The 21934-nt window shown below is 41.3% G+C and overlaps 1 protein-coding gene across 1 annotated transcript; it reads left to right on the top strand.

Moving 5' to 3' along the window:
- The first annotated feature begins 32 nt into the window (after positions 1 to 32).
- Positions 33 to 21563, top strand: LOC139461785 (glucoside xylosyltransferase 1-like). The gene is made up of 8 exons (XM_071243244.1): positions 33 to 143; positions 4390 to 4869; positions 5860 to 6025; positions 7768 to 7902; positions 13840 to 14032; positions 16063 to 16212; positions 18157 to 18329; positions 20017 to 21563. The coding sequence occupies exons 2-8, from the start codon at positions 4505 to 4507 to the stop codon at positions 20215 to 20217; spliced, it is 1383 nt and encodes a 460-aa protein (XP_071099345.1). The 5' UTR covers positions 33 to 143; positions 4390 to 4504; the 3' UTR covers positions 20218 to 21563.
- Positions 21564 to 21934: the final 371 nt, after the last annotated feature.

Raw genomic sequence — 21934 nt, 5'->3', positions numbered from 1 at the left:
GTACAACAAAAGTAAACTTCCTGTGTCAATCCGCGAATCTTAGGTGTCATCTGTGAAAACACATCTGTCCCCGTCTCGGTGCTGGCCACGGACAGGCGACACCTTTGGTATTCATACCATGGGGATGGAATGTCGACATGACGGTTAGTTGAAATACTTCATATTTCTATCATTATATAAGCTTGCACGGCGCGTTGGTGCTCGATCTATAGTCTCTATGATCGAGCTACCAGTACGAGCCGGGCTCATCCATCAATGAAAAAATACTTAGATGGTTAGGCTATTTAGTATGTGGTGTTAGAAAAGCATCCGGCTGAAAAAGAACGTGTTTTGTAAGGGATTACTTTGTCAAAATGTTGTCGCCAAAGAATATGAACTGATTGGCAATAATTCCACTGATTTATTGACGTGAGGTTAGTCATTCATAAGTATTTAAAGGGGCACTGATCTAACGCAATTCCCCGGGACTGGTTGTTGCCTTTGTTATTGTTTTTTCCCAGTGAGTACCCGGATGTAGAGCAGAAATCTAGACTAGCTCGCGACCTCTGTTGCGCCATTCGTAAGCGCATTAGTCACTTTTATGGATACCGGTAGTAATAAGAGCGTATGGTCACATTGATCAACAAAATGAAATACAGTTTTCGAGATAATAAGGAAATGTAGGCATCTTTGTGGGTAGCATCGGTAATGGTGACGAAGTTTTGATAAGTCACTTGCTTGGTAATTTTGCGATTTTCGTTTACACTATTTTGACTTGCAACACAAAGTAAATATTTCACTTGAGCATTGCTTTTTTTTTAGTGTGTATATTTTTTTACTGTCAAAATGTGTAACATATTTATTAAACGTCTAAATATTCAGTTATTTTACAAAGTGACTGAAAAACATTTCCATCTGTATTATTATGATAACGAATTCCAAACATTTTGATGTTTAATGTCATCACCAAGAGACTGAAAATGTTACGTTGAAAAGTACATTTCTATGTTGTTTGGCTTCTAATCCTACATAATAATCTGTTGTGATGTTTGTAGGCCCTTTTGATCGTCTTAATAAATCTGGACAGATTTTTTAGTCAAAATGACTGAAATATTTACACATTTTAAAAATTGACTGAGAGAATCACATTTTACAAATTGACGGTAATCTATACACGCTTACAAAGGAAATGACCTGTGAAAATAACGTCTATCGCGCATTGAAGAATTTCCCAACCAAGACGTAGAAAAACAAGAACGAATCGGTTCAAATGAAGGAAAACAAAATGGAAATACCATAATTACAACTTACCAAATTTATGTGTATAAATAGGCAGCTTCCTTATTCGAGGAATGTATCCGTGAATATCCACACAAAGGAATAATATCCCACTCGTCTGCAGCTATACAAAATAACTTATTTGATGTCACGTGTCTCTGTAACTATCAAATATTCTAAAAGATATATATCGTTTCGGGTGTCAAGTCTCAAGGGTCGGCTGAGAAAGGCCACGTGACAACTATTTTCATTACGTCGACGGTTCCTAAAAAATCCATTGAGTTTGATAACAATGAGCAACCAATCAACGTATTATCAGTTAACCCTTTGAACAAATTGTATGTTGTTTTTACATCGGCACTTCACGCCATGATATGAGTGTATTCCCTTTGTTTTAGAAAACCTAGACATGTAAACACTCACTTTTGACATATCCACTGTGCAAGATAACAGTGATTAATCAATCAACGTATTTTCTGTTAATCCTTTGATGACTAGGAACGATCCGTTGATTTACCAAAAAAAGTAAATCAACTGATCATTCATCTCTTGCTGGGCTGCCACGTGCATATTACATAACCTCACTTCAAACCTGGATTTAGATTGAATAATTACCCCAGACACAATAAATGCCAAATGAGAACCTTTGTCAGGTAATCTAAGTGGTGCTACCACTAATTGTACCTGTAATAAATTCATTAACTGAGCATCAAGTGAATGACGACAAATACACAAGTGTAGGCTTATACGAGAAAACGTGTATGACAACAAGGGAGTAGAAATCGTATTACACAATCCGAAATCCGAAAATGCTTTCACTGCATGGATACGTTTTTTAGTATTAAACTATAACCATCTGGGGTATTTCCAAATGACGACTTCCGATGAGCTCCGCCGTTCTTTTTGTCTGTTTGTTTAGGCTGAAGAAATTATTTAACATGCGCCCTTTGCCGAATCTTTATAGATCACAGTTAACCAATCAGTGTTTATGCAAAAATGCGTAAAACAAATATTGCCTCCAGCCTCCAAGTTTATTTAGCTGTCCTTGCAGACGGTAGCCCAGTCTCTGGTCACGCTCAGTTGCGTTGCGTATCATCCGGGTACTCACGGGGGAAAAACAATAACAAAGGCAACAACCAGTCCGGGGAATGGCGTTAGATCAGTGCCCCTTTAAATAGGGTCAGAATTGTTTCAGGGATCATTCCACTCTGAATGTGTTGTGTGGGACTCGAAGCATATCATTTTATTAACCCACTTGTAATTGTATATATGCATAAGTCATAATCTTAATTTTAACGTGATTGAAAGTTTCAAATTAAATTTATTTTCAGTGGTCATTTTTGTATTTTGACAGATAAACTTCTAAACTAAGAAAATATGAATATTTTGGAAACTAATTTTCGCCAATGTGGTGTCAATGGTTGTCTGTGTGTCGGATATTTTAGTTGTCAGGTGAATGCAGTGAATAGTGTGAATGCATCTAATTTATCGTATCCCAATTGCGTGGATCAATGCTCATGATGTCAATCACTGGATTGACTGGTCCAGACTCGATTATTTACAGACCGCCGTCATACAGGTGTAATCATGGTAATATTGCTGAGTGAGGCGTTAAACAATAAACAAACAAAAATCATATAAGGGGCTGCAATTCACTTTGCATTTTGTTTTCTATAGTTTTCTATCTACCAACCAAATATTTTACTATCAAAATGAAAAAAAGCCTGGACTATGGGATTCACAAATGAATCTTGTTAAAACCAATAAAATAAACAAGTGGCTTTTGGCCCCCATAATTTTAATATTAGATTCATATCAAACTTTGTTTGTACTTTTCTTAAACAAGCTGCTCTAGGTACCTCTGTACTGTGTGTTCTAAACCTCATGGTTTCTGCATATTCTTGTAAGTCTTTTTTTTGTCCTGATGGGTTCGCTCATTAACTGACCAAGTTTCATGTAAAATGTATAAACCAAACACAGTGTGAAAACCGTTACGGTATCCAAGTACATGAACTCCAGCAACCTCTATAACTGCCATTTATTTACAGTCCCATCAAAATTTGGTTATAACATCATTATTTAAACCCTTGGTACTCCAGCACCTGTCTATTCTGGATACCTATATTGGTGCCAATCTCCAATTTCCTCTCCAAATATCAGCGACAGCCTCCGTGGTCTTTTGGTAGAGTGTCCACCCGGAGAGCAGAAGGTCTGGGGTTCGATCCCCGGCCGCGTCATACCAAAAGACATTAAAAGATGGTACTTGTTTTAACCCATTCTGGCGCTCGGCATTAAGGGGCTTAAAAACACACACACACACACACACACACACACACACACACACACACACACACACACACACACACACTTTATTTGCATGCTTGCAATGATTGTGTTTGCCTAGCGAGTCAATTAGCATCGTTAAATCAGATGGCAAGGTTAGTGGGTGCTGAGTGTAATATTCTGCTGGAGCAAATAAATCAGCAAATACTTCACCAGAGACGCAAAGTGTTATTACTTCCTTTGGGGGCGGTGGGGTAGCCTACTGGATATAAGCATTTGTTTGTCACACCGACGGCCCGGGTTCGATTCTCCACATTGGTGCAATGTGTGAAGCCCATTTGCCGTGATATTACTGGAATATTGCTAAAAGAAGCGTAAAACCTCACTCACTCACTCACTATTACTTCATTTGATGTTGACTTTAGAAACAGACAAACTAAATAGTCCGCCACTGTCTACATCAGCATTTTTGGACGGTTCCGAAAGATGCCAGTTCAGACGGTGTGCACTGTATGTTTAATACATCTGTGTAGCTTTCTGGGCTGATAGTATTTGGGACCCGTGAAGATTCCGGGGCCTTCAGCAACCCATGCTTGCTGTAGGGGGTGACTATGCTAAAAGGCGACTAGCGTGATCGGGTGGTTAGGCTCGCTGACTTGGTTGATGCATGTCATCAATCCCAATTACGTGGATCGATGCTCATGTTATTAAACACTGGATTGTCTCGTCCAGACTCGATTACTTACAGACCGCCATCATATAGCTGGAATATTGCTGAGTGCGGCGTTAAACAACAAACAAACAAACATGATAGTATTTGGAATGTGAATGTATTTTATGAAATTTCAGATAGAACCCAGGCCCTCTTTCATACAAGTTAAAGAGGATCTCCATTAGGTTCATTTGCTGAAAGAAACCAAACAATTCAGTGTTCTTATCCATCATACCATGCCCATCTTTCTTGATGCGTCGAAGAATGATTTTCAAGTTGGGAGTAACGGTTGTGATAGCTGTAGCTGTCATCATCGTGTATATACAGCACACCGACCCTGACCTTCAACATCAAGGTGAAGACGAGGTCAAGGACAAGTTGGTAGTTGAAAGGAAACAAGTTGATGGAGTCCAGAAAGAATCTATAGATGGAGCGGATAAGGAACACATGACTTCAAATAAAGACTCTGAGCCTTTGAAAAAGTCAGAAAACATTCCCGAGTCGGACAAACATCATGGCATTGAGAAATCCAACGGAAACCAGAGCCATTCCGAAGACAGTGTTGTAAATAAGAAAATAAATGGCAAGACCAAAGGTTTAAAAGCAGTTTATTCAAGGTAAGTCTTTGATGTTGATTTGGTATTTTCAACAAAGATTTCAGAAGCTAGAGTAACACATGGAATCAAGTAAGAAAGAAATGCCTACTGTTATCCTGACAGGAAGTACCCAGGATTCCATACTAAGTGCCCATGGTCAGTGACATTAAAGTGTCCATTACAAAACCCTAACCATAGTCATTACTGTATAAGACCTGTGAAGATCTGGGGTAGAATAGGTCTTCATCAACCCATGCTTGCCGTGAAGATCCGGGATAGAATAGGTCTTCAGCAACCCATGCTTGCCGTGAAGATCCGGGGTAGAATAGGTCTTCAGCAACCCATGCTTGCCTTGAAGATAGAATAGGTCTTCAGCAACCCATGCTTGTCGTGAAGATCCGGGGTAGAATAGGTCTTCAGCAACCCATGCTTGCCGTGAAGATCCGGGATAGAATAGGTCCTCAGCAACCCATTCTTGCTGTAAAAGGCGACTATGCTTGTCTGAAGAGGCGGCTAAACGGGATTGGGTGGTCCGACTCGCTAACCTGGTTGATGCATGTCATCATATCCTAAAGCGTGGATCGATGCTCTTGATGTCAATCACTGGATTGTCTGGTCCAGACTTGATTATTTACAGACCGCGGTCATATGGCTGTAATGTTGCTGAGTGCGGCATTAAACAACAAACAAACAAACAAGATCTATATGAGAAGATTTGGGAATTCATACTAACAGTTGCTAAGGACTTGGGACTGAATGTAAGCCTTTGAGAAAGTCTAGATTAATCCTTGGATAATGTATATTGACAGGTGATCCACCCACCCATGGTTATTGAACCACCAGATGTCAACTTTCTAAGATGATTCAGCTAAGAAAATTAACCACCTTGATTCAAAAAGATAGATTTTAACAAAAGAAATTCACACAGGGCTAGTAGATGTTCAGGCTAAGTTGCATATCTGATTTTGGGTAAGTACCTTGAATCAAGACTATTATGATTGTATATTTCAGCTCACAATTTGCTCCAAAAGACTCCATCCACCTCTCAGTTGTTGCGTGTGGTGATCGCACACCTGAATCTCTCATCCTCTTAAAATCAGCCGTATTATTCACAAGCAAGCATCTGGTATTCCACATATTTGCTGAAACACAGCTTCAGAAAGGCTTTAGAGACCAGGTATGTAAAGCTTGCATGCATGTAGTGCAGTCCATGACTTATAGCACTAACACTAATATACCAGTTACATTTTGATTAGTCAAATTCCTATAATGAAGTGACAGCCTCTGTGGTCTAGTGGTAAAGCCTCCCACGGTAGAAACTTCAGGGTTCGATTCCCGGCTCCGACACACCAGAAGACATTTAAAGATGGTACCTGTTGTTACCCTGTCTGGTGCTCAGCATTAAAGGGCTAAAACAAGGACTGGTTAGCTTGACACATACAACACACAAAACACACACACACACACACACACACACACACACACACACACACACACACATATGCATGCATGTCACTATGTAAGTGCAATCATCTTGGATGCGACTTTAAACCCCATTTCACCTCACTTCACCTTGAAGGAAGTTGATCTGAACAGTCCAAAACACTTCGTGTGCATTCCATCCCTATCAGTCAAATAGTTGTAGTAAGCCAGCCATGGTAACTTGTGAAGATCCGGGGTAGAATTGGTCTTCAGCAACCCATGCTTGCCGTAAAAGGCGACTATGCTTGATGTCAATCACTGGTTTGTCTGGTCCAGACTAGATTATTGACAGAGCGCCGTGATATAGCTGGAATTTTGCTGAGTGCGGCGTTGAACAACAAACAAACCAAATCTTGCGATTTACTTATATATTTTGTTAGGGGCATTAAGACTATAGTGAATGGTGATGACTGTGACCCAACGTACATCTTTGTATATATTGTAATATGTTTTTTTGTTTACAAACTACATATTCTATAATAAAAACGACACAAAATTACACAACCTTTAATTATTCTTGACAATTTAAAATAAGGGTGACATTCAGAATTGGAATGCCTTGAGGAACATCTGATGTATGGAGTGAGTTTTATGCTGTATTGAAGTGTATTTTAGTTTGATCACCATGTGTTAGCGTGTTGTGGGAGGAAAACCTGAAGTGATGCATGTCTTAGCTGTTTACCACTTTGATGAAACCATGAGCCAAAACTTCATCAGATCGAATCTGGGTTACGAACCTTCAGTAAGAGATTCTGGCACACGTAAGAAATGAAACTATGCCCAGCAATTGGTGATGCCTGAGATGATTGGGACACTCTTGCCCTCTGATGGATGGACAGATCTTCCTGAGGCAAGGGAGTTCACTGACTGAAAGTCCAGTTTCCATCCTTGCCGAACTAGGGGGACCTATAGAGTTATGTTTTGGCTGGGATAACCAGTCTATGCATAGTCCAATCAAAATTGTGTAACGAAATCAAAATTTGGTTCCTAAACCGCTGTGCAAATTTCGGTCGGATTTGCAAAACATGTGAACGTCAGTTTAGCATCAACAGATATTTTTCAAATTATTTCATGTTTTTAGTCAAGGTGCTTACATGATTTGGTGTACTTTGCAAAGTAAGACCCGTTTTATTACAAAATAGAACTTGATTATTTATTATTGATTCACCGGGCGACACCAGTTTATTTGAAGCAAATGCAAGTGATATGAAAGGTGGAATCTGATTAGTCAATTGGAGGTACATAGAAGAGACATACATAGAAGAGCCCACCGCTGGTGCTGAGCCCAGAAATTCCAGAGTAGTTCAGCAAGGTCGGAAACTGGACTTTTACAGTCAGTTAACTCCCTTGCCTCAGTAAGATGGGATGGACATGGTGAAGATGGAATGGCTTTCTCCTGAAATAGATTATTTAAAATCTGTTTTATGTTTTTTACAGCTGGACTTTTGGCCGGCTGACTTTCTGTCCAAGGTGGACTACTTCATCTATGATATCAGCTTCCCATCTGGAGGCAAAACGGACCACTGGAAGGAGCTCTTCAAGCCCTGTGCCTCACAGCGCCTCTTCCTGCCCGTAAGTAGACCGTGCTTCACAGCGCCTCTTCCTACCAGTAAGTTGACCGTGCCTCACAGCACCTCTTCCTGCCAGTAAGTAGACCGTGCCTCACAGCGCCTCCCTCTGCCAGTAAGGACACTGTGCCTCACAGAGACTCTTCCTGCCAGTAAGTAGACCGTGCCTCACAGCGCCTCTTCTTGCCAGTAAGTAGACTGTGCCTCACAGCGACTCTTCCTGCCAGTAAGTAGACCGTGCCTCACAGCGCCTCTTCCTGCCAGTAAGGACACTGTGCCTCACAGCGACTCTTCCTGCCAGTAAGTAGACTGTGCCTCACAGCGACTCTTCCTGCCAGTAAGTAGACCGTGCCTCACAGCGCCTCTTCCTGCCAGTAAGGACACTGTGCCTCACAGCGACTCTTCCTGCCAGTAAGTAGACCATGCCTCACAGCGACACTTCCTGCCAGTAAGTAGACTGTGCCTCACAGTGACACTTCCTGCCAGTAAGTAGACTGTGCCTCACAGCGACACTTCCTGCCAGTAAGTTAACCGTGCTTCACAGCAACTCTTCCTGCCAGTAAGTAGACCGTGCCTTACAGCGACTCTTCCTGCCAGTAAGTAGACCGTGCCTCACAGCGCCTCTTCTTGCCAGTAAGTAGACTGTGCCTCACAGCGACTCTTCCTTCCAGTAAGTTGACCGTGCCTCACAGCGACTCTTCCTGCCAGTAAATAGACTGTGCCTCACAGCGCCTCTTCCTGCCAGTAAGTAGACCGTGCCTCACAGCGCCTCCCTCTGCCAGTAAGGACACTGTGCCTCACAGAGACTCTTCCTGCCAGTAAGTAGACCGTGCCTCACAGCGCCTCTTCTTGCCAGTAAGTTGACCCTGCCTCACAGCGACTCTTCCTGCCAGTAAGGACACTGTGCCTCACAGCGACTCTTCCTGCCAGTAAGTAGACCATGCCTCACAGCGACACTTCCTGCCAGTAAGTAGACTGTGCCTCACAGTGACACTTCCTGCCAGTAAGTAGACTGTGCCTCACAGCGACACTTCCTGCCAGTAAGTTAACCGTGCTTCACAGCGACACTTCCTGCCAGTAAGTTGACCGTGCCTTACAGCGACTCTTCCTGCCAGTAAGTAGACCGTGCCTCACAGCGCCTCTTCCGGACGTAAGTAGACTGTGCCTCACAGCGCCTCTTCCTGCCAATAAGTAGACCGTGCCTCACAACGACTCTTCCTGCCAGTAAGTTGACCGTGCCTTACAGCGCCTCTTCTTGCCAGTAAGTAGACTGTGCCTCACAGAGCCTCTTCCTGCCAGTAAGTAGACCGTGCCTCACAGCGACTCTTCCTGCCAGTAAGTAGACCATGCCTCACAGCGACTCTTCCTGCCAGTAAGTAGACCGTGCCTCACAGCGACTCTTCCTGCCAGTAAGTAGGCCATGCCTCACAGCGACACTTCCTGCCAGTAAGTAGGCCGTGCCTCACAGCGACACTTCCTGCCAGTAAGTAGACCATGCCTCACAGCGACACTTCCTGCCAGTAAGTAGACCGTGCCTCACAGCGCCTCTTCCTGCCAGTAAGTTGACCGTGCCTCACAGCGACTCTTCCTGCCCGTAAGTAGACCGTGCTTCACAGCGCCTCTTCCTACCAGTAAGTTGACCGTGCCTCACAGCACCTCTTCCTGCCAGTAAGTAGACCGTGCCTCACAGCGCTTCTTCCTGCCTCTAAGTAGACCGTGCCTCACAGCGCCTCTTCCTGCCAGTAAGTAGACTGTGCCTCACAGCGACTCTTCCTGCCAGTAAGTAGATCACATGTAGGAGCATTCAGAGCAGTGTTCAAAATACACATAGGCCTCTTGACCCGAGGCCAACCAATTTCTTCTTGGGCTGATAGATTTAAATTTCAGCAGGCCCTTACAGCCTGCAGTTTGTTTAAGAAATAATTTATTAAGCATTAATTAAGTAAAGTGATAAACACATTTTATATTTATTTGTATATAATCAGAAATAGACCTTTCAAATGGTGTTTAACCTGTAGTCCCAAAGATGTTTTACAAACTGATAATTTCCCAATAAATGTAGGCTTCATTTATCACCATTGAGTCTCTGGGAACTCGGTGTGATAGCAGTAAAAGCTTCTGGTTGACTGGTTGAGTTTTGTAATTAAGTTGCAAGAGTATGTCTCCCTGCTTGGGTGAAAATGTTGGAGCCTACAGTTTTTCCACTGAGCCTACCGTTTTTCCACTGAGCCTACAGTTTTTCCACTGAGCCTACCGTTTTTCCACTGGGCCTACAGTTTTTCCACTGAGCCTACCGTTTTTCCACTGGGCCTACAGTTTTTCCACTGAGCCTACCGTTTTTCCACTGGGCCTACAGTTTTTCCACTGAGCCTACCGTTTTTCCACTGGGCCTACAGTTTTTCCACTGAGCCTACCGTTTTTCCACTGGGCCTACAGTTTTTCCACTGGGCCTACATTTCTTTAAATGTACTGGCCTTAAGGTTCTGAGTTTACTCTGCAGAGTTTCAGACACTGATTCTGGGGTATTTCAAGAAGTGATGGAGATGTTGTTATTCTCCAGTGTGCTACAGAGCACTAATAGGTGGGCCCTAATTAAAGAAGAGCCAACTTAAAAATAATGTTTGTCCGTCATCGGACTCTGTGAATGTCATCGGACAGATTATAAGCAGCTGTAAAGTTTGTCTGTCGCAGGTTAAATTTTACTGATCTGTTATTAATCAATTATGTCACCAACTTTTTTCCATACCTAATGTTGGCTTGAACAGCCCACCTTAACTGTGGTCTGTGAGGTACATCCTGGGCCCTGGCACATGCAGTCCCTGCAACTGATGTAGAGGCAGATCACATGACTGTCCTCTATAAAGAACCCAGCACACACCAAATATATCAAAAATATATATCAATAATATGCTAGTTAAAACAACTCACCATGCCGGACACACCATGCCGGACACACCATGCCGGACCACCAAGCCACATAACATTTCATTTGTTATATTTACAGGACTCTTCCATAGCAAAATATAGCATCAGCCTAGTGTATGGACTTTGTTGTTCCTGTGACATGTCCACTTCCTTTCTATTGAAATCTGAATAGCTGAATATATTTTGGGAATCATACAGTGCAACCAGCGTGTTCACGTGTTCATCATTTAGCAGCATGTAGTATTTGTTCTGTTGGCACCTCACCTGCATTAGTTGTTTTGTTTAAGTTTGGCTACACGATTAGGCATCTCAATCACATCATATGGATGAACGTGATTGTAACAGTTTTGGGGTCAGCATTTTTAACAATATTTCTGTATTTGGAACACATGGCATTGTTTTCTTGACATATACATACATGTATCGCGGTATAGCATAGACATGATAGACAATATGTGGTCCTTTTTAGGGTGCTTCAGTCAATACAAGCTCTTGTTGTGCAGGGTTCAGATTTCTTGTATATGTTTGCCAGTGGCACAATTGAAATCGCAGTGATGCTTTTGAAACAGTTTCCTGGTGCCTACAGGGCACACTCAGACATCAGACATGTATGTACTACATGGGATGTACTTGTGTGGATCCAGTGAGAAAGTTATGTGTGAAAATGTCTACCCTTACTGACACCTAGCCTGTGTCAGTTAACCTAAGGTGCTGAGGTACGGGATTATGCTGTTTGTTTGTTTGCTTGTTTGTTGTTTGACACTGCACTGAGCAATATTCCAGCTGTATGACGGCAGTCTGTAAATAATCAAGCCTGGTCCAGACAATCCAGAGATTGACATCTTGAGCACTGATCATTGGGATACGATGACATGCATCTTCCAAGTCAGCGAGCCTGACCACCCAATCCCATTAGTTGCCTCTTACAACAAGCATAGTTAGCTTTTACGGCAAGCATGGGTTGCTGAAGACCTATTCTACCCAGCATCGTCATGAGGCATAGCCACTAGGATACCCCATTGACCCCTAGCCTGTTTCAGTCATTATCCTGAAAAAACATAAGTAGGCCACATAGTAAATTATGTAGATCGATGCTCATGATGTCTATCACTGTATTGTCCAGGTCAGACTTGATTATTTAGTGAGTGTCAAACAAACAAACAAACAATATCATAATGCTCGGGTGCATGAAAACCTTTTGATAATGTTTCAGTTGATATGTGTACTTTCACATAAGACACAATGTAAGAGAACTAGACAAATACATGTTAATTGGGCATATTCCAATCTCATTAAAATCAGACCTTAGTTCTCGCTATCGCTAAACAAAGATCTGAGGACATCCCATTACAGGTCACGTCAGAACGACCTTTCATCCAACTAATCAGAGAGTCGCTTACCAGATCTTGAAAGTGACAGTCGGAATGTGTTTTCTGATCATAAATAACGGGGTATTCCGAACGACTGATTCCGCGAAAATTATCGTCTATCTCCCGCTTCCGTGGAATATACAATTGAACGGAGGAGGCGTTGCACAGTTCGTGGAAAGCGCTGCCATACAATCTCAACCATATATTAGACATTCTAGAATATTCGTTTGTTCAGTTTTCAAATTTTTAATCGAGAACTGTGTCAACATATTTTTGAAGCGTAGTCTGAAATGGACGTCGCCAGGTTGAAACGAGTGCCATAAAGCTAGAGAAAGCTGCTTTCTAATTGGCTAATTCGACTTGCTGTTAGTCATTTCAAAGTTTGTTCTGACGTGTCCTGTAATGGGATGTCCTCAGATCTTTGTTTAGCGGCAGCCAGAACTTAGATCTGATTTTAATGAGATTGGGCATATTCTGAGATGTAGTGGTATCATGAGGAGTAAAATCACATATATATCCTGGGTGATACTTCTTCAACGAATTGATCTTGCCATCATGTTCAATCTGCCATTGGAACAGAATTAAAATAAACTGAAAATTGATAGAAGACAGCTGTGCGATTGAGTTGAGGTTAACTTGTGCTGTGTCAGGTGACTTAAACAACATGCAACTTTTTCTTCATTGTGGGGTGCAAGAAATTTGTTGTCCTACCTCAGATGTTTATTTCCCTCCCAGGGATATGAAGTATTTTATCACGATCACATGAACTAATCAGATCACGAAAGACCCGTGAAGATCCGGATAGAAGGGTGGGGTTGGGTGGTCAGACTTGCTGCCTTGATTGACGCATGTCATCGTGTCCCAAATGAGTGGGTCAATATTCGTGATGTCAATCACTGGTTTGTCGGGTCCAGAATATTTACAGACAGCATTCATACAGCTGAATTATTGCTGAGTGAGGCGTTAAGCAATCCAATCGGATCTCAAAATTCTGACATGGAGGTAAAATGACAGTTAGGTCATAATGAAATTAGAATCAACACTTTCGAAGATCGATCAAAGCTATTCGTCTTTTCAGAACACTTAAATTCCAACAGGCACACGTAAACATCTGAGTGTTATAAGTGTCCACTTGACAACTACCCAAACAGTTTCTATCCATGGAATGGCCCACTCAACATGATCAAGCACATGCAGTAAAGCCTCATTAACAGGATCAGTATTCACTCGTGAAGATTCCGGGAAAGAATAGGTCTTTAGCAACCCATACTTGCCATAAAAGGCGACTATGCTTGTCGTAACGGGATCGGGTGGTCAGACTCGCTGACTTGGTTGATATATGTCATCGTTCCCAATTGCGTGGATCGATGCTCATGATATTAACCACTGGATTATCTGGTCCAGACTTGACTATTTTACAGACTGCCGTCATATAGCTGGAATATTGCTGAGTGCGGCGTTAAACAACAAAGCAACCAACCAGTATTCACCCAAATAGCATTCCCAGCTCCCTGGGGAGTAAACACCAAGGCTTGCTGATAGACGTCGAGGTATGTTGCATTCACATCAACATTTAATCCTAACAGGGGTACCTTTAACTGCTGAGTGAACAGGCTATTTGACCATGTGAGATGTTGTTGTTCCAGACACTGCTGACTGATGTTGATGCTCTGATCTATGTGGACACCGACATCCTGTTCCTCAGCCCGCTGGAGGGTATCTGGAGTTTCTTCCAGCTCTTCAACTCCACCCAGCTCGCCGCCCTGGCGCCAGAACATGAGGATGCGGCGGCAGGATGGTACAACCGCTTTGCCAGGCACCCTTACTACGGGAATCTAGGTTTGTGCTTCTGTACCTGATTCCTTCCCTCATTTCTAGGAGCAGCACTTGCCCAGTTGTCCATTTGATGCAGACCCGTGAAGACACTGGGTGGAATAGGTCTTCAGCAACCCATGCTTGTTGTAAGTGGCGACTAACAGGATTGGGTGGTCAGGCTCAATGACTTGGTTGATGCATGTCATCTTATCCCAATTGAGTAGATCGATGCTCATGATCCAATCACTGGATTGTCTGGTACAGACCTTGTTAATTTACAGACCGCTGTCATATAGATGGAATATTGCTGAGGGCAGCGTTAAACAAGAAACCAACCAACCAACCCCTGGTGACCCGTGAAGATCCGGGGTAGAATAGGTTTTTATACACCCATTCTTGCCGTAAAAGGCGACTATGCTTGTCTTAAAAGGCGTAAATGTTTGCTGCAAGTCTGTTTAGAATTGCATCCCCTTCATCATGTTCATGGATACAGCTTAGAATTTGTCTCAGCAACCTATGTTGGTCGTCAGAGGTGACATAATGGATCGAGTGGTCAGGCTTGGTGACATGTTTCATTAGGTGTTATTGTACCGTTACTTAGATCATTGCTCACAATGTCAATCACTGTATTGACTGTTTGTCATCTAGCTGGAATATTTCAGGGTGTGAAGTGAAACAACAAACAAACAATGACAAAGGAAGAGTGCATGTTGTGGACTGAATCTACAGTAGAATTGGATCACATATGAATCTTCCAAAGAAACATCATGTTCACTGCAATGACGTCAAAAAATATCCTGCATACCACCTGTACCAAAGTGCTATGCTTATGATTCTTTTAAATTTAAGTACATATATATATAGTGGAAGCTCCAACGAAAATAACACGATATTGGAATATATTATTCCTGATAAAATAATAATTTCAGATACAGTTTCTTCCGACCATTGCATCAAAATTCCTTAAAGTTGTATCATTGGGTACTTTTTAACTGAATCACCGGTAGATTGGGAGGAAACGTGTGCACAGCTGATTGCTATTTCCGGCTTAGTTTACAAGAAAATACACATGGTAATCTTAATCTCTGCATATAAAATAATGCCTTGGTGAGCAGGAAATACATTTTAATCATCATGTCTAGTGATGTTATATATTAAATTTCATTTTTTTATTGACCAAGTTTGTTATACCTGTTTATTCAACTGAATTCGCTGCAGGGATACGATGTGGTTTTATAAAGCGCATATTAATACTCAATAAATCTTTTTTTACACTCTGAATCATAAACAAACTTATATTCTAATCTTTTTTTAAACTCTGAAACGTGCAGCCTTGATCCTGTCAGGTAGGCAGAGCATGTTTACAGTTTTGTTTATAATCTGTCACCTGAGGCTCAACCTTTGTTAAACTGCTGATCATCTATAACGCTCATCAATTATTTTGACCTCAAAGGTAGCGTTGTAGCAAGGGATCACTGTATGAATATCACACTCTGAATCATAAACAAACAAACTTATATTCTAATCTTTTTTTAAACTCTGAAACGTGCAGCCTTGATCCTGTCAGGTAGGCAGAGCATGTTTACAGTTTTGTTTATAATCTGTCACCTGAGGCTCAACCTTTGTTAAACTGCTGATCATCTATAACGCTCATCAATTATTTTGACCTCAAAGGTAGCGTTGTAGCAAGGGATCACTGTATGAATATCACCAATGTTTTCTTCAGCAACAAAGATTTATAAGGTACTTTATTTGACAGTCCACAATGACTGGCAGTCACATGAATTACCTGTCCAAGCCTAATTTTACTGGTGAAAAAATGGTAATTACCGGTAACTGGTAAGAGGAGGGATGCACACACCGGGAACCTCACTGGATCCCTCGGCTTAGCTTGCATCAGGTATATCTTGCTGTGTCATGACATTAGACTGGCATATAACATTGATCAGAGCTTCAGAACTAAAATAATGTTCCAAGAATGAAACATATTTACTCTCTGAACATCTGCATTATATTCTCTTATTCAGTAACGTCTTTAAATTTCCATATTTCAGGTCTTAATTCTGGAGTGATGTTGATGAACCTGACTCGTCTGCGAGAATCAGTTTGGCTGCCGTCCTTGATAGAGTATTATAAAGAATATAAACTGAAAATAGCCTGGGGCGACCAGGACCTCATCAACATCTACTTTCATTACTTCCCAGGTATGTAGTATGTCATATATCAGGATATATAGTGTGACCTGTTTAGTCAGGAGCTCATCAATATCTACTTTCATTACTTCCCAGGTATGTAGTATATCATATATCAGGATATATAGTGTGACCTGTTTAGTCAGGAGCTCATCAACATCTACTTTCATTACTTCCCAGGTATGTAGTATATCATATATCAGGATATATAGTGTGACCTGTTTAGTCAGGAGCTCATCAACATCTACTTTCATAACTTCCCAGGTATGTAGTATATCATATATCAGGATATATAGTGTGACCTGTTTAGTCAGGAGCTCATCAACATCTACTTTCATAACTTCCCAATTGAACCCCAGGGGTGTAGTATATTATATATCAGGATATAAACATGATATAGTGTAACCTGTTAAATCAGGACCTCATCAATATCTACTTACTTCACAGGTGTGAAGTATATCATATATCAGGATATCAGAGTAAAACGTTCATGCTCTTATCGTCTCAAGGTGCACATTTGGCTCTTTAACCTTCTCCTTTGAAATAGCCAGGGAACTGAACTTTGGCATGTATGTTTCTTCTGATGGGGGCATCATATTTTGTTCAAGTTATTTAGAGTTAAGTGTTAGTTTTAAGTCCTCGGTCATATATTAAGGCCTGAATTTTTTTTAATATAAGTGCCTACAGCCCTGTTTGTCTTTGTTTCCACCTAACTCTGTTGTCTACACATCCAGGTGAGCTACTGTTCTGTGGCACTCTTCTTATTGTTTCTTTGACCAAAACAATGTGACGACAAATAGAATTATATGACGTTGATCTTCACAGATGTATTTCATTTCTGGAACTGTGTATTGGCATCAAACATTTTCTGGCATTATATTGCGATATACATCTGTATTGTATACTTGTTGTGATATATATTGTGATATATATTGTTACATATACTGGGAGCTAAAGTGTTTGATACTGATTGACACTGGTTGTACATAGAGATTCTCTTGTCTACATACTAAAGTAGATCCGTGAGGTTCTGGGGTAGAATAGGTCTTCAGCAACCCATACTTTCCGTAAAAGGCGACTATACTTGTCGTAAGAGGTGACTAACGGGATCGGGTGGTCAGACTCGCTTACTTGGTTGATGCATGTCATCGATCCCAATTGAAAAGATCGATGCTCGGGATGTCAGCCACTTGATTGTCTGGTACAGACTTGATTATTTACAGACTGCTGTCATATAGTTGGAATATTGCTGAATGCAGCATTAGAAATCAAACAAACAAACAGCATACTAAAATACATATTACTCCGCATGGTCAGTCATCGCCATTTTGTAGACATGGACACAGGGGAGATATCAATCTTTCTTTCTTTCTTTCTTTGTTGTTTAACGCCACACTCAGCAATATTCCAGCTATATGACGGCGGTCTGTAAAATAGTCGAGTCTGGACCAGACAATCCAATGATTAACGTCATGACATCATGAGCATCGATCCACGCAATTGGGATACGATGATATGTATCAATCAAGTCAGTGAACCTGACACCCGATCCCATTAGTCGCCTTTTTCGACAAGCATAGTCGCCTTTTAGGGCAAGTCTGGGTTGCTGAAGACCAATTCTACCCGGGAATCTTCACGGGTACATAAATCAATCATAAATCAATCAATTTTGAGGGAAACATCATTTGTGAGTGAATTTCTGTGTAAATTATAGATTAAACAATACAAATTATACAAAACTTGTTTTCCCAATATACCAGTACACAGAACAAGTATTACAATCTATATCATTTGAAAAGCATATTTCAGTATTCTGGTACTATTGTGCAGTAACATTAATTTTTATGTTCATTATAACTTACTGTAGCTAACATTTTGGCAAAAATCAAATCTGCAAACAATAACATACAAAAGTGTGACAATGGCTCACCTGACCTTTTGTCTAATGGCTTTCAGAGCAGCTGTATGTGTTCGGGTGTGACTGGAATTACCGCGCCGACCACTGTATGTACATGAGCGTGTGCCGTGCAGCTGAAACCAATGGCGCCTACATCTTGCACGGCAGTCGGAGGGTGTTTCTCAATGACAAACAGCCAGCCTTCAAAGCAGTGTACGATGCTTTCAAAGAGGTAGCTATTTAGATCCACGCTTTCTTTGCATTAGGCTGAAAATATTTTATATTTGGGACATGACTTTCAGCCTTCAAGGAACAATTTTTGGTCAACATATTTCTGGGCTATCATCTCTGATATTTTGCAGTTCTGTCTTATTTTACTTAAAGTATCCCTTTCTTAGTTTGTCAAATTTTTGGGTCGATTTAGTATTTGTTTTGTCTTTGTACATGTATGCTTTGAAGCATCAGTCAATAAAACCTGTTTGTTAAGCACATGTGCTATCTCTCGTGGGGATTCCAGGTTAGAGATAACTTGTGACTTAGTTGATTGTATGTCACTGTACCCAAACGTCCTAGAACTCTGCTCGTGATATCAACCACTAGATTGGTCCAGAACCCTTTTTTTTTTTTTTGAATAAATTTTATTCCATTTCCAAGTACATCCAAGCACCGAAATCGAAATCCGGTTTGTAAACTGTTGTGCAGATTTTGATCGATCGCAGGATTTGCAAAGCATGTGCACCGCCAACTCGTCAGCAGATATTTTCCAAATCTTTTCATGTTTTTAATCAAGGTGCTCATGTGATTTGATGCATTTTGCGATGTAAGACCCATTTTATCACAATATAGATCTTGATTATCGATCAGAATTGTCCTGACTGGGTGCCATCATTTTGTGTGAAGCAAACGCAAGTGATATGAGAGGAGGAATATGACTGGTCCATAGGAAAGGCTTAGAAGGGATATAACTGGTGATAGCCACTGGTGGCGCTACGATCGAGCCGAGTAATTCCAGCCTGGTTCGGCAGGGTGGAAATTGGACTTTGCCTCGGGAAGATGATTTACAATCAAAGTAGAAGACATAATAAAACAAATTATTAATAAAATAATCTTGATAGAAGGCGTGCATACAATGTAGACTGTGGTGTGTCTTATAAATGGTCCAGAATTGATTACATTCAGGCCGCCATCATATAGCTGAAATATTGATGAGTGCGGCGTTAAAGAACACAAAACACCAGTACTATCATCATATTGATCATAGGTGAGTCTACAACCATTACGATACGCATATGTCTGTGATCAATGACTAGAGTAGCAGTTGCCATGGAAAACAATTATTTGATTGTGGTCAATGCATTTTTACCTCATATTCATATATACTACTCAAAAGAAGTTAAGGACTACCTGATTCATTCAAATTACAATGGTTAATCTTTCATGGTTGGTTGGTCTGTTGTTAAATGCCGCACTCCAGACAATCCAGTGATTAATATCATGAGCATCATCAACGCAATTGGGATCGATGACATGCATCAACCAAATCAGCGAGCCTGACCACCCAATCCAGTTAGTCACCTTTTTACGACAAGCATAGTCACCATTTACAGCAAGCATGGGTTGCTGAAGAGCTAATCTTTCATGACAGATTAACTACAGTAATATGATAGACTCGGGTGGTCCGTAACTCCTTTTAAGTAGTGCTGATTTAAATAGTGATAGAAAATATGACTATTGTTGATTTGAAACTGTTTCATGATATTCTATGCTCCTGGGTTTCGCCAAAGTGGTAAACGTCTGAGACCTCCATCACTTCAGGCAATCCTCACACATTAGGCTGACACACCTTGATGTAACTGAAATACTGCACAAAGCAGAGGTGAACATTATTCACTCACTCACTCACGCCATTATTGTTGCAGCACCGTCTTGGGGATGATATCCAGTATAAGCTGTTGGTCCAGATTGAGAGGAACCTGGAGGGCACCATCAAAAGCAGCTGTGGCCAACATGGACACATCTACACCAAACAAGTTCAGATATACTCCAATCACATGAGAGAAGCAGAGAAAAAAGCTAGAGAAAAAATGAAAGATAAAAAGCCTCCTCATCCCCCGAGATAACAGAAAATGTACATAGATGTTGGTGTATATATTTTCATATGCAAATATCCATGCAACTTAATGAGTTTTTGCTTATTTAAGACTTGAAATTTATTTAAACATTATTTTTAAGGCCTGAAATAGTAATCTGACAACAGAAGTTTACAAATTTGTGTTTGATTTGGATATTGGTTTTCATTGTTGCTTTTGTTTTCGAGGCCAGATCTTATCTATTTCCAGCTTTAGCTACATTTTGGTGCAACTTCTTTGAGAGGCATTTTAGAAGTTAGAGTACTAAGTAAGGATAAGATATGCGGATGAACAATTTCTTTATTACAATTATGAGCTACATTTTGGCATATGTTCTAACACTGTTATAAAGCAAGTGATGTACAGAGTATGGTTGACAAGCATATATACAGGATAGGAGGCAATGTTTATACAGTTGGATACATTAGGATGTAGTTACACTGGAGTGGAGAAGCCTGTTATGTTCATAAAAGGGGGTCATACAAGATAAACATCTTAACAGGTGAAGCTAGTAGTTTAACAAAGTGATTATGACTGATCGGAGTCTTTGATGAGTTGATGGCACGCAGGGGGTAAGTAACAGCCTTGATCATGGTTGATTGATGGTTGGAGTCCTTGATGAGTTGATGGAACGCAAGGGGTATGTAACAGCCTTGATCATGGTTGATTGATGGTTGGAGTCCTTGATGAGTTGATGGAACGCAAGGGGTATGTAACAGCCTTGATCATGGTTGATTGGTGGTTGGAGTCCTTGATGAGTTGATGGAACGCAAGGGGTATGTAACAGCCTTGATCATGGTTGATTGATGGTTGGAGTCCTTGATGAGTTGATGGAACGCAAGGGGTATGTAACAGCCTTGATCATGGTTGATTGGTGGTTGGAGTCCTTGATGAGTTGATGGTATGCAAGGAGTATGTAACAGCCTTGATCATGGTTGATTGGTGGTTGGAGTCCTTGATAAGTTGATGGAACGCAAGGGGTAAGTAACAGCCTCGATCATGGTTGATTGATGGTTGGAGTCCTTGATGAGTTGATGGAACGCAGGGGGTATGTAACAGCCTTGATCATGGTTGATTGATGGTTGGAGTCCTTGATGAGTTGATGGAACGCAAGGGGTATGTAACAGCCTTGATCATGGTTGATTGATGGTTGGAGTCCTTGATGAGTTGATGGAACGCAAGGGGTATGTAACAGCCTTGATCATGGTTGATTGGTGGTTGGAGTCCTTGATGAGTTGATGGAACGCAAGGGGTATGTAACAGCCTTGATCATGGTTGATTGATGGTTGGAGTCCTTGATGAGTTGATGGAACGCAAGGGGTATGTAACAGCCTTGATCATGGTTGATTGGTGGTTGGAGTCCTTGATGAGTTGATGGTATGCAAGGAGTATGTAACAGCCTTGATCATGGTTGATTGGTGGTTGGAGTCCTTGATAAGTTGATGGAACGCAAGGGGTAAGTAACAGCCTCGATCATGGTTGATTGATGGTTGGAGTCCTTGATGAGTTGATGGAACGCAGGGGGTAAGTAACAGCCTTGATCATGGTTGATTGATGGTTGGAGTCCTTGATGAGTTGATGGAACGCAAGGGGTATGTAACAGCCTTGATCATGGTTGATTGATGGTTGGAGTCCTTGATGAGTTGATGGAACGCAAGGGGTATGTAACAGCCTTGATCATGGTTGATTGATGGTTGGAGTATTTTGA

The sequence above is a fragment of the Haliotis cracherodii genome, unplaced genomic scaffold, assembly GCF_022045235.1.
Source record: "Haliotis cracherodii isolate W230 unplaced genomic scaffold, xgHalCrac1.p SCAF_15, whole genome shotgun sequence".
Lineage (NCBI taxonomy): Eukaryota > Metazoa > Mollusca > Gastropoda > Lepetellida > Haliotidae > Haliotis > Haliotis cracherodii.
Note: the sequence above shows the minus strand (reverse complement) of the source record. Positions and strands in the feature narration are given on the sequence as shown.

What these genes read in the sequence shown, in the direction of transcription:
- LOC139461785 (XM_071243244.1), top strand. Translation starts at nt 4,505, where the DNA reads ATGCGTCGAAGAATGATTTTCAAGTTGGGAGTAACGGTTGTGATAGCT. An exon ending in CCCTTACTACGGGAATCTAG is followed by an intron (nt 14,033 to 16,062) that starts GTTTGTGCTTCT and finishes TCCATATTTCAG; the next exon opens with GTCTTAATTCTGGAGTGATG. An exon ending in CTACTTTCATTACTTCCCAG is followed by an intron (nt 16,213 to 18,156) that starts GTATGTAGTATG and finishes AATGGCTTTCAG; the next exon opens with AGCAGCTGTATGTGTTCGGG.